The 13,850-nt window shown below is 42.9% G+C and overlaps 1 protein-coding gene across 1 annotated transcript; it reads right to left on the bottom strand.

The window, feature by feature from the left end:
* Nucleotides 1-1,331: 1,331 nt before the first annotated feature.
* HAL (histidine ammonia-lyase) lies at nt 1,332-11,819 on the bottom strand. The gene is made up of 20 exons (XM_066549955.1): nt 11,573-11,819; nt 11,057-11,117; nt 10,860-10,887; nt 10,496-10,570; nt 10,325-10,397; nt 10,174-10,240; nt 9,957-9,994; nt 9,747-9,872; nt 9,337-9,476; nt 7,829-7,876; nt 7,073-7,220; nt 6,893-6,988; nt 6,719-6,777; nt 5,865-5,945; nt 5,110-5,175; nt 4,862-5,027; nt 2,646-2,780; nt 1,966-2,074; nt 1,804-1,873; nt 1,332-1,472 (listed from the first exon to the last, which is right to left on the bottom strand). The coding sequence occupies exons 1-20, from the start codon at nt 11,817-11,819 to the stop codon at nt 1,332-1,334; spliced, it is 1,974 nt and encodes a 657-aa protein (XP_066406052.1).
* Nucleotides 11,820-13,850: the final 2,031 nt, after the last annotated feature.

Raw genomic sequence — 13,850 nt, 5'->3', positions numbered from 1 at the left:
GCAGGGTGCAGGCAGAGTGGTGCCTCTCAGCTTTGCACAGGCACAGTGCAAAACCCGAGTCCACTGTGCTGCAGTGTGTGCTGGGGGTCCCTTGGTCCCAACAGCCAAAAGCAGAGGTGAGCGGGAAACAGGGCCCAGAATCTCTTCTCTGAATGCTCAAGGCATTGGCTTGGGCATTTGGCAACCTGCTAGGTTGCCAGCAGGCATGAGCCCTCTCCTCAGGGTGCATTTTCCATGCCAGGTGTCAGATGCTCAAAGGCAGCCCCACAGTGGTGCTTCAGCTGCCCCTTGCAGCATAGCCAACAGCCTGGGGAGGCTTTCAACTTGTGCTGAATGCCCCTCAGCCACATCAGTACTGCCCTGTCAGCACTGCACCGTGAGGTGAAATCCATGTCCTGATTCTTCCCTTGCAAAACAAAGCCTGTGCCAGAGGTCGGTGTTGTGACACAGAGCACACTGACTTGTGCTCCCATCTGTGGGGACAGGACCCCTGGCAGACAGGCAGAGACCTGGGGAACGATGGGAGTGTAGGTCTTGGTGGCATTACCTCAGCACTGGTTCACATGCACTAGTCCTACACCTCCTCTTCTCCCTTTTCTTGCCCCTTTGTCACCTGTCCTACTTCCAAATTAAGCTTTTGCTTTACATTTTCATCATCACACAAGTGACAGGAAAATAGATTGCTACAACCATATGTGAAGCCTCAGTTTATTGATTGCAGGTGTGGGCCCATAGCTCTTGGAAAGCTGCATTAAATGTAGCCCATCACCAGAATATAAAATATTTGTTCTGGAGCAGTGATGCAGCGATCTCCATAGCACATTCCTATGCACACAGCTTTCCTGATTTGTGAAGCACCTGCTCTAAAAATGCTCCTGTTATACAAGAGCCTATACCTCACATATGATCTGCAAAAGAGAATAACTAAGTGTAAAGATAATCTTCCTTGTGGCAAAATGAAGGGGATCACAGCAGTTACCCAAGGGGGGAGAAAAAAGGTAAGAATATAAAACTTGGCCTGTTTGGTATCATTGGCACAGATGGAGAGAAAACAAACAAAATGTTGACAAAACAAATACTGGTTTCATCAGGAGTCTGAATGATTTGTATTCAGAAGTTCATGAAATTCAGTCAAAACCACACTATCATGACAAAGTTGTCTTTTACAGATGAGGAAAGCAGTGAGACTTTTCTTGACTATCTATTTGTGCTTCTGATCTCGACAGTCAGGTCCTCTGGTTCGCCTGGAGAAACCACATTGAGTGTGAGTAGAATGGTCATGCTCAGGTAAGGTTCTGGAAAGGATCTGCTCTCTTCCAGAGGATCACAACTCAGAGCTCATTCTGATGCCTGTGGTCATGACTATCGTCTGCACTCATTCTCAGGGAGAAAGCTGTAGGTGAAATGGGTCTTGATTCAGGGATGTGCTCCCTCCTGTACTTTTCAATGTAAGGGTTAGCCACTTCCCACACCTGTGGAAAAAGAATGTGAAACAGCAGCGTCAGAGGCAAAGAAAAGGTCAGCTAAGACAGCAATGCATGAGTTCAGGAAACCCTGAAGAAAAGTTATTGGGTGGGATATGCTGTATGGGAGGAGCAGAACCAGAGAGGCAGATAGAGCAAGGCTTAGGGAAGAGCATGTGGAGAGAGTTGACAAGGGATAGGAAAGGATACAGCTCCAAGGGGACAAGGTGAAAGGATTCAAGGCAAAAATACTTTGTCCTTCCATGTTACCAGGCTAATGCTCTGTGTGCAATAGTTGGGACTAGACAATCCTGCACAGAAGCCAAAAGCCAGCACTCACCTTCTGCTCCACGAGCAGCCTGTGAGCTGCTTCAATGTCTGGGGCCATGAAGCGATCCTTTATCCAAGGCCTGTGAGGAGACATTGGGCAAACATTAACCCCACTGCCAGCAGCTGCTCTCCATGCAGGCAGCCTCTGGGGAATGTGTTTGCCTGCTCTTACCTCACCACGGAGCGCACAAGGTCGTAGACCTTCTCCAATGGGGTGGTGGTTCTCAGAGGGCGGAGGAATTCAATGCCCTGGCAGGCGGCGAGCAGCTCGATGGCCAGGACTGGGAAGGCAGAGCAGCCAAAGGGATGTTTGGCAGGTACAGCTCAAGGTGAGGTTTCCTGTCTAAAGCTACCCCTGGCCTTTGTGCTCACTCATATCATATGGTTCAGGCAAGGTGAAAAACCAGTGGGTACACACCCCCAGAGAGCCAGCCCAGAGCCTGGATCACTCCATAGATGATGCTGAGGGCAGTGCCAGCCACAGCAAGCAGATTTTGGGTGCTGTTGTACAGACTTTTCAAGTGTCCAGGAACTCCTGGTCACCAGAGTCTTAAATCCCTAGGAATCTCTTCCAGGATAACTGGAATACTCAAATTAATGTTCATAATAAATCAGAAAGCTTCTTTTGCACTGAGAAAAGAGGAGCCTGAGCTAACAAAAAAAAAGCTCTCCCTCTAAAGCTTGCCAAGAGCTCACATGAAAACACCAGGAAAATGACAGCACTTTGGAAGAGAGTCTTCTGTCTGGAGACATTTGCATTGTATCTGCCTACCTTACACCTGATCATTATTGGTATTAGCCCCTCATTTTCATGATTCAAGGTCTGTCTGGAAATCAGAATTTTAATTTTACCTTGTTCCACATGTTCAATAACTCTCAAGGCTTTTCTTGCAGCCCATCCTCCCATGGACACGTGATCCTCTGTAGCAGCACTGGTTGAGAGAGAATCCACAGAAGAGGGGTGGCACAAGGCTTTGTTCTCAGACACTGCAAAAACCCAGCACAATGAATGAAGGACAGAATAGGCAGGAGACAGCAGAAGCAATGGACAACGTGGGGGACATGTCCACCACATTGGGTCCAACTACTGCTCCTCTTTCGAGGATGCGTCAGTATTTTACCTGGACTGAGTAATTTGTAATAACCACCTTGAAAACTACCATTGCCTCTGAAAACTCTAACCAACAGCAGTCTTTAGATGCAAATATTAACCAAATACAGAATGACAGCTCACTCTTCACTCCCTTATGTCCAGTTTGAGTTGCTGTGGCTCAAAGGCCTGGAGGAAACTAAAGCAGAAGAGCAGAGAGCATAACTGAAACACAAGCCTGGTTCTGCCTGTTCTCTAGGGTAACTGTCTGTAAAGAGCATTGGCTCCCTCTGGCTTGGTCACAAAGATCACCCCTCCCCTGCTTTCAAGAATACAGCGAGAGATCAGCATCTGGTCTGCTCATTCCAGCTGAGGCACTTTCAGAACTTCCTCTAGAAAGATGGGGAATGCAATATAAACCTTCTCCCTCCCTCACCTCACTACAAGGCTGCCCACATCCCTGAGGGTGACACACTCCAGCTTTGAAAGCCAGGTGCAATATCTGGAATAAATTCTCATGCTGCATCCAAAACCAACAGGCAAATGGTTGCAGAAGAGGCCTTAGGCACCACTCAATGACAATTTGAGGTTGAGAACTGCTCTTTAAATGAGAAGAAATGAAGTCTGCATTCACAGAACTCTGGCTGCACTTGGCCTTTTCTTTCTGAAGCCCAGCGGGATGCTGTGTAACGCTCTCGCCAAATTAGCAGCTTCAGAAAAGCCACAGGAGCAACAGAGAGGTGGTGACATCAATTGAAAATAGGCTGGAGTGACAGTCTAGGACCAGAGCCCAGCTGGCACATTCAGGTGATGGCAGGTCCCAGAGAGGCTGCATGTGATCACTGCAAACAGCTCAGTCTGGCAGGCACAGAGCTGCTGGAGCAGGGGCAGACAGACGCATCCAGTGGTGTTGCAAAATATCTGCAATTTTTTTTCAGATTTATCTATTAACCCTGGGAGTGAAAAACATTAGCTGGTACACAAACAACCCAGAAACTGGCAGAGTGATTTGAAAAATAATGGTGATTAAAAAAGAAGTTAAGAAAAATAAAACTAACTCTAACTTCAGATAAAAATTCAGATAAAATGCTGGCTGTTTTGATCAGGATGAGGTGATTTTGACCCATGGACTTCTAGTGTCAGCAGAGGCAGGGCTGTAATTTCATTTCCCACCGCCGAAATCACAAACACCCCAGAATCTGTCACCCCAGATTGCAGAAGTGTGCAGTGAAACCTGAAGCCATGCAACCAACTGAAGCCTAAATTCTTCCCAGCCAAAGGTAAAGCTTTCAGCCCTTAAACAAGGGGATGAGTATTCAGGCTCCTCTTCCAGACCCACTTCCCAAACCAGCCTCTAGGCAGGGTTCCTTTAGCCCACTGATTTAGTTAATTTATTTGTTTTTCTCCAGAATGTTTATGTACACATTTAACTGATATCCTCTGTTCCTGTGTTTGTTTGTAACTTTTAAAATTTGCTCTATTCTCACAGCATGTTTATCTTTATATTGGCTAATGTTTTCCTGAACCTCTGAACTGTAGTATGCCAGCAGCCAGCAGGCTTCTTGTTGCCTTAGCCATGAGTACTAGAGAAAAAACTGAAGTGATGTTTAATTTAAGTGTGCTCCCCCAATAGCCAGCCCTGCAAACTCCAGTCTTCTGAGGACTGTGGGGTCCAATACTGATGTGCCAAATGGAGACAGCCAGAACTGAGGGCATCAGGCCACCTTTGGGACAAGCCTTCCCACCAAAGTCCACTCAGAGTTTGCATGCTCAAGGGTTGCTGCAGAATAAGGAAGCCTGAAGTGAAATAATTGCAGCTACACCCAATGCTCATACTTTACAAGACAGCACAGAGCACATGGAGAGGACACAGAAAACAGGAGCCAGATACCTTTGTATCTACTGTTAGATTGCATCTGTCTTGAAAAAAATCAGTCTTTCCAGCTTGCTCTCTCTATGGCATTGCTCAAGCACTCACCCAGGGCAGCTGCTGTGCAGTGTGCAATCATGAAGCCTGAGTTCAGACCTCCTTCAGTGACTAAAAATGCAGGCAGTTCACTGAGTGAGGGGTTGCAGAGCCTCTCAATTCTTCTTTCGCTAATTGCAGCGAGTTCATGCACACCAATTGCTAAATAGTCCAGAGCCTACAAAAGAAGATCTCATTAAACCAGATGAAAAAAACAAACCAGAAAAAGGTTTTTTTCCTTTCTTCAAATGCTGAATTACCTTTGCAGGATATTCACCATGAAAATTTCCTCCAGAAATGGTCTCTTCTCTTTCAGCAAACACCATCTTTAAGGAGAAGTTAAGGCCCAGGTGGGTGAAATACAGTTTACATGAGTGATATATGCCAGTTATCAGAATATTTAACTGAAGGAGTGTTTGTGCCAATAGGCTTTTTTTTGCAAGCACATTATATTGCATCCACACTTCCACTTTTCAGGAAATGAAGACACAATCTCAGTTCTTCAAATTTGTAGGTACAATTTTGACATGTATTTTTTCAAATAAGCTACATAAATGAAGGTCTTTGATTGAGGGCGCAAAAAAACCAAGCTGTTCAGACCCTAGCATAGATTTTCAGTTCCTTGATAGATTCTCTCCATGACAGTTACAATTTTGGCACTTAATTAGTCCAAATTAGAATTGGACTACTTCCAAATAGAAGAATTGGATTAGATTCTAATTAAAGGTAAAAAGATGTTTATAAGATTAGAAGCAGTAATGCTTATCAGCAATTGATATGATGCTATGTACAGCATCATTATAGTGCTGACAGAAAAGCAGCCCTACATTACAGAGCTGACAGAAATCCTTCAGTGCAGTCATGGGGAAAGGAAGAGAGGTTGCTGTTGCAAACAATGGCAGTTATTGACCAAAGCCAGTTATGACTTTTTTGCCTCCAGTGTAACTGTACAGAACAAAAGAATAAAAAAGGCCAAGCAGAATTTTATATAGTAATAAAGTAATCAAAAAGATACAGGGTTGTCTGTGGCGCTGTTGATTTCCGTCATTATTATGTCCTTCACAAAAGCAATTGTATCATTTACAATTCCATGGACCTAGAACAAAAGACATTAGTGCCTGAGCTTAGTATCTGTACTCAGTTCACTTTCAGGATGCTGACTGAGCTGCAGGGACCCTCTTTCCCACTATTCCACTCGGCTTTCACACATGGAAGACGGTCTTGGATGTGCTTTTTAACATCAGGAGCATCACTGCCAATCCTAGACACTTCAAAGATAGTATTTACTATTATTATGGCAGTTTTGCCAAAAGAGTAATCTGAATATGACATTCTTTACTTATTTGGGTTGGTTTACCTAAATGGAAGGTATTTATTCAGTGGCAGAAGAGTTATGAGGGAAGAAGTGGCCTTACAAACACTCACAGAAAACAAAACCTCTTATTAATTAATTCACTTTCATTAATTACACTGATTTAATAGCTTTGCTCCTGTTAAAATGCATAGGATTGAGGAATTCCAATATATCTGAGATACTACATTCTGTTGGCTTCTGGAAACACCCAGTTCATGTTACTAACACCAATGCAGAAGAAAATCCCTGCAAAATCTGCAAGCATGGAAATCAACACTTTCCCTCTGCTTCTGACCTCTGGCCTCTTCCAGATCTGGACATGGCTTTGTTAGATGCTGCCTGATCTGTACACACACGAGAGCAACAAATTGCATGTCTCCATTAACACTACTGAGGCAAAATAAAGCCACTTCCTCTAACAGTGTCAGACAGCACCTTACTGACTGTATTTCTGAGGTGGAAATTTCACCATCATTTATCTATTGTTACAGAAGGATCTAAAAGTCAGTCTGTACCTGAGGGCAGCAGCGCATTGTGTACGCGTCCTGAACTCGGTCACAGAATCTGTGGCTCTCTAGAAGACATAAGGAGGGCAAAACCCAAATATTGCTTACATAAAAGCATTGTGTCCTGTTGAAGGACCCAGCCTGTCCTGGTAACCTGAGAGGGTGAAGGTTCAGATTGTTCACCTGCTATTTCTGATGGATGATGGTCAGAATCTAGAAGGGACCTGAATCGAAAGGCCACTTCAGCCTGCCCTCGGTGCGGGCGCACCGCATGGATATCTAGTAAGAGAAGTTAGACTGTCAGGCTGTGCCTCCCTTGTCAGGAACTGTTTAGCAAACAGACAGGAAGGGCCCAGTACTCACCAGTGTCAAAGGCCCTTGTTGTACCCTTTAGGACTTCCAGTGTAAGGGCAGCAATGATGTCAGCTTGCCTCGCTATAGCTCCGGCTCTTTCCACCGCCTCACACCCCAGCGAGGTGATCATTTGTGTCCCGTTGATGAGGGCCAGACCCTTCCAAGGGAGAGCAGATGTTAAGCAAATTCATTGCAGCTATTCCACATGCTGTGACAATTCCCCATGTCTGTGACAATTCTCCTTCTCACATGAAGGAGTTAAAGATCTTTGCCTAGCTTTTTGGACCATCCTGAAGTCATAAAATGCACAGCTTGACTGAGCATCTTTGCTACAATAAAGTGTTAATGCTCATGACCCCATTGGTCTCTGCAGACACCCTTGGAGCACCGGTAGTTCCAAGTAAGTCAGATACCTGCTTCAAGTCAGGCATCTGACCTCCTGTTATGGCCAAAGGGCAGAGAGGTACCTTGAAGGTGCCTCTTAGACAGCTGTTTCAGGATGGTTTAAAGTGCTTTTGAAAGAGACCTCTCTGTCTCCACTGACCACAGAGCCAATCTGAACACCAAGCTTGGGTCTGACATTTCAAGTCAAGTAAGGTGACACTAGGAGTAGTGACTCCCACTCCTGATAACACTTCATCATTATCCTTCTGAAGTTTGATTTAAAATTATTATTAATTAATGTAATGCTTTTATTGTACCTATAAAGCAAATAGTGATTGACTGTGCTCTTTTTCATCAGTTGGCATCATTATATTTTATTACCTCTTTTGGTTTCAAGGTAATTGGTTTCAGTCCATGAGCTTCCAGGACCTGTGAAGGAGTTAAATGCCAAGGCAGTTAATGAAAAATACTTTTCAGTCACTAAAGTCACAAAATTAAGTCACCAAAACTTAAATGTTTCCATGAACAGAAATATTAACAAATTTCTTAAGTGATGGGAGAAAAAGAGCTCTACATCACACATATTTTTTTTCTGCTGGGCTAAATAAAGGGCTTCCAAACTAGCACCTCACTTCCTAATGCCAATACAAGAAGGTAGCAGGAGCACTGAAGCAAGATATATGTCACTGTCACAGCCCATTAACATCTACCATGTTCTAGATGATGGGAGAGGGCAATAGGAAAGAAGGCTGGAAACCTCTTGGAAAGGCAGTTCTGCCTACACCCTGCCTCATAGCATTCTGGCTTGGCATAAATTATTCCTTTTTAAATGATCCCTAATCCTTTCTATAGAAAATCTCTAGTGACAGGAAGCGTCCTATCCAGTTTATTCTTCACATGTCTATTCTATAGGGCAATTGCTCTTGCAGGAAATGGAGAAACAGCATAACCTATTTCTCATTTAATCCTCTCACCCTGTCCAATGGAAGAGGTAATGCACTTCAGAAGTGTACAGTTATACCTTCTGGTCTAGAAGGTCCAGGACACACTGGTCTGCTTCCTCCTTACTCCTCTCCCTGTGTAGTCCTCAATCTTTCTCCAGTCTATAGTGATGTACACCAATCAATCCATCAATGAGTCTGGTATTCAAATATTCATGGGTAGGAGTTATAGGTGTAGCAGAACAAACTACCATGAAAGACTTTGGAGGGGCTGGACTTGGAGATACTTAACACAAGATCAATCTGCTGGTGTGTTGGTGGCAGAACAACGATGGATTACAAACTAATTTCATTGTAACATCTCCATCTTGTGAAGGAGACTGATATAAAGGTAACCCTAGCTAATTTATCAAAAATGAAATATCCAAACCTGTGTATTTACTTAAAGCCACTATAAAATCAGTAGAAATTTTACTGCAAAGATCTTGTCTCCAGTAAATCTCCAGGTACACTCAGCATTTGAGAGGTGATGTTGGATTTTTTAGAAAAGTATTGATGCTCATGGAACTGAAGATAGAACAATAGTTCTTTCATAGTTGGTATCATATCCTCTCCATTTCTCCAGTTCATAAATGATGTCACTGTAGTATCTTGTATAGCAGTACTGTGGCATGATATTTCTTTAGGGGTCAATTACATGCTGCTTATTTATGTCTGCTCCAGTGACATGTGAGTCAGTTCTTGTATTCTCCATGGATCCACCTTTCTCAAATTAGAGGATGAGTAGCTAAAGGCAACCTAGTCCCAATTCAAACTGGGAGAGAAAATCCAAAGACTTGTACGTGTTACTAATCTGAGCAAAAGCTCTCTTTCTCTCAAAGCTGCATGCAATTTGAAAAATGAGTCAGCAAGCTAAAAAAAAACAACTATCAGCTGCACAAATCTTACATATTTAGCATCAGCCCAGCCACTCTTCGGGGACCACATCTTTCCCTCTCCAATTAATCCCAGAGCAAGATGAGAGAGAGGGGCCAAGTCTCCGCTGGCTCCAACTGTCCCTTTTTCTGGGATATAAGGAAGGCAGGATGCTAGAAAGAAAACAAAAATCACTCCTTTTAGATCCTTCCCTTGATAAACTCCCTGGAAAACAGAGAAGCCAGCTCACAAGTGTGGCTACAGTAACATCCTACAATCATGGACAATGGCACCAGCAGGACTACTCTTGTTGCAGCTCTAGTCCTGATCTCTCACAACTACCAAGTTGACAGACGAGCATCTGCATCTTGACCCGCACCCTTTAACAAAACAGTTAAAAGAAAAAAAAAGGAAAGGAAGATTTTCTTTAAACATCTTTTTACCATTAAACACTTCAATAACTTGCTCGAGGGTTTCTAGGGATATTCCACTGTATCCTTTGGCTAGGACATTGATTCTCAGTGCCAACAGCATGCGAGTTCTCTCTGGGGTCAAAGGTTTCCCCACACCTGAAACAGTAACAGAACCCTCTCGGTTACTCACCCGCTACCAACAAGCAGAGAAAAGGGAAACACCAAGCAATCTCTCATTACCTGCAGAATGTGAACGAACCAAGTTCACTTGAAGCTCCCTACAGAAAAAAAGAAAATACGTTAAACCTCAAAAAAGTCTCATCAGGTTTGATTTTGCACAAAACAGAAGGAATTTGTGAAGCAGCTCTCTCATTTAACCCCAACTACAGGGTCAAACTGCTTCCTCTTCTTCCTTTCCTGAAAAGAAGGAACAGAGAAGGCTGCACACACAACATACCTCAGATTGCTGTTTGGGATGACAGTCCTGGCAAACTTCCCAAATCCCGTGGTGATTCCATAAACAACTGCAAGAAATGCACACTGCTGGTTATGGAGGGAACCTGATGAAGTCTTCTAAACAATTAGCAGTTAAAAGCAAAAATATTTACCTGTCTGTTCCTTTACGATCCTTTCAATCACTTCTCGTGATTTTTTGACTTTAGTTTCAGCTTCGGGTGTGAGCTAAAACAAGAGTAGTTTAAATATTAGCTTATTGATCATTATTTAGCTGTAGAAAAATAAGCATGTAATTTTTAGCTGTATTTGTCCAGAATTTTTACCTTTATCTTGTAGAGTCCCTTTCCTAAATTGACCAAGTCCTCCGTTGTTAAGCTGTTGCCATCTAAAGAAATATACTACACCAAAGAACCACCTTTTAGTTTGGGATATAGATACAAAGTTACTTAATAATCACTATAAATAAAAAATACAGTCACAACTCAGCAATGACAGGAAGCTTCTTCATGCTTATTCATAAGACAGGAACCCGGATAACAAACACATAATAAGCACATTGTAGTTTAGTTTCCTAGACCCAGCCAATCTAATAGCCCCTGCTTTTGTGAAATGCTGGCTGAACTCTCAGCATTTTCTGGTGAGTAGCAGGATTTGTTACTGAGTTGTAAAATCACTGGTGATTCTTACCTGTTCTGGTTCTCGATATTTGCTGTATCTGAAAGTTTTGTAAAGGAAAAAGGGCAGACAGGATTTCAGAGGCAGTGACCACTCAATTACAGCTCACAATGTGTTTTAAGAATGAAGGAAATCTAAAAAATGCAGGCAATCTAGAAAATTTTAAATCTGTAATTGTAAAAACTTCACAAAGCACTCAAAAAGGATACAAATGAACTCCTTCTGGCTGAGATGGTATGAAATCTGGAGACATTATATCTCCTTCTATAACTAGAAGAAATATGCAGAATAAACACATACAGGATTAAATTGCATTATTGACATAAGTTAATTTGTAATTTATTACGATTCACAGCAATAAGAATTCTGATTTCCAGTTATCAGCCTGAGCATACTTGCATGTTTCTGGAAAAGTAAAAGGAACTATGTATTTATTTAAGATATTCCAAAGGCTAAGGCAGAACAGCTTACACTATATATGACAGCAGATAGAGAAGATGTATATAGAATCCTGTACCTTCTAACTTTTATGTAGTTCTGTTCTTAAAAGTTAAATATTCTTAAATTATTGGGCATTATTCCATAAAAGCTCATTTATTTACAAAATTTACAAAGGTAGACAATCTCTCAGGTGCAATTTTAGATGAATCTAGATAAAGCCACAGTTTGCTGACTCAGGTGACAACACAGACGTTCTACAATGCAATGCTTAAGGCTTTGCTTACCAACTTCAACAAATTCATTGTCTTCTAGAGCATCCCCCACGGTATCATCAAGATCCAGCAAGCCAAGTCCCTTGCACCTTCGAATGTAAAACTTGACTTCTTCCACTGAGGCAAATCCCCCGTTGTCAGGTTTGTTTTTCATGTACCGTCTCACAGCTTCCTTTCCCAGCCACTCAATGGTGTTTGTGGAGCTCAGGCATGGCACTGCCAGCCACTCTCCTCGGACGTGCACCGTGTACCTCGGCATGCTTTCTCTCCTGAAATTGCTCCTTGACCAAGAAGGGCTGCAGTGTGCAGCAGCCTCACATTTACCATGTGATGATGGCCTGAAGAGCTGTGCCTATCTAGAGCCCAGTGTTGCAATCAGATAGAGGCAAAAACCACCCTCAACATCCTCATCTTTGTAAATAAACGAGATCAATGTGTTTGGCTGACTTTGTCCAATCAAACCAAACCCAGGGAACACACCCTTTTCACAGAAATGGCTATTGCCACAGGAATTTTTTTCCAAAGATCACATCAGGAATACAGAAATGAAAAACCAGGAGCTGAAGCTTATGTACCAGGAATGGATAACTTGGACTAAGATGCAGTGCAACTGTTCTAAAGATGTAAGGGTTTAATAAGAGTTAACAGCTATTGCCCAGGAGCAAATCACACAAACAAAAACTAAGGGGCAGAGCTGCAAGAGAGGCACCTTAGGAATACGGGTTGCTCATGACTGCTAGGACTGAAAGAAGATTCTATTATACTTTTACAGCTCTGTCCAGAGCAGGATAAAAGCAGGTAGAGACAGCAAGCCTGCTTTAATCAGCCCCATGCTCAAGTTGAAAACATATTTTTTTATTGTAGGTAAGAAAAAGATGAATTAATTTCTACAACCTCTTCCCTTATGCTGTGGAAGATGTTACAAGAACAGTTATCAACAAACACTAGGCCACAGCTGCACACTAAGCCTGGTGCTGCTGTGTCATGCTTCCTTTGCAGGTAGATGCAAAGAGAAAAAGATATGGAGATAGCTGTTGAGATGGTGCCAAAAAAAAGTTTAGCAATAACCATGAACACACAGAATTTGAAAATAGTTCTGGTTTTAAAGGCAAAATGGTAACAACTCACAGTCTATGCTTCCCACACTAGTGGTCCCAAGCAAAGGGACTACCTAGAGATTTAATTATTGTAGGGAATGTTATATTGGGATCCATCAGTCAGGGACACTGTCTCTGCAAAGCTACCTAGGACCATGCTGGAGAAAGCCATGCCTGACACAATTTTCTTTTTTCTGACTCTGACAGCAAGAAACCAGGATTATCTGGCAGTAGGAACTCTAAGTGCCAAAGCACTGTATATGATACATGGGCTTTACAACAAAATGCAAGTTACCCCAAAACTAGTGACAGAAGGCATTTATAAACCAAGGACAGTTTTCATTGCAATCTGCATAACTCCAACCAGAGCCTGCTAACATCAGATATCCCCTCCTGTGACCAGAACTCATGCTCACATATAGAGCTAGGGGAAGAAGGAGGAAGCAGGGAGATGTTTGGGGTGATGGAATTCATCTCCCCGAGTAACCCGGCTCTCCTAGAGATGGCTGAACACCTGCCTGCCCATGGGAAGCACTGAATTAATTCCTTGTTTGGCTTTGCTTGTGTGTGCAGCTTTTGTTTTATCTGTTAAACTGTCTTTCTTTATCTCAACCCATGAGTTTACTCACTTTTACTCTTCCAATTCTCTCCCCCATCCCATCCCATCCCATCCCATCCCATCCCATCCCATGGGGGAGAGAGCAAGTGGCTGTGTGGGGATTAGTCACTGTCTGGGTTTAAACCACAAGCTGAAATCTTATACAGCTCAAAACTCAGAAGTAAATCAGCTGACAGGCTCCCCTCTTGTCCTAAGTGCTAGATTTAAACCAAGCCTTTTGCCAGGATTATACTGCCACTCTTCTCCCCTGAACCAGCACTTTCTGGTTTTGTTTGTCAATCCTTGATATGGGTTATCCCTATGCTAACAGATTTAATTTATGCAAACTGTTCTTATCAAACTCGCTGGAAGACTCAGCCTAGAGATGGCAGCATTTGCCACAGCATCATCTAAACCACTGGCTGGAACTGCTGTAACAAATACAGGAAAAACGGAAACAGCTCTCCCATTGTTTTTGAACTAATCTCCAGTTGTTATAAGAGCACAAGGGGTAGTGCCCAGAACCAGTTAAAAAATCCAAATATTAAAAGACTCAAACTGAGTAAGGAAAGACTTGGGCTTTAGCCCCCCATAC

The sequence above is a fragment of the Molothrus aeneus genome, chromosome 5, assembly GCF_037042795.1.
Source record: "Molothrus aeneus isolate 106 chromosome 5, BPBGC_Maene_1.0, whole genome shotgun sequence".
NCBI lineage: Eukaryota > Metazoa > Chordata > Aves > Passeriformes > Icteridae > Molothrus > Molothrus aeneus.
This window is presented reverse-complemented; position numbering and strand designations above follow the sequence as displayed.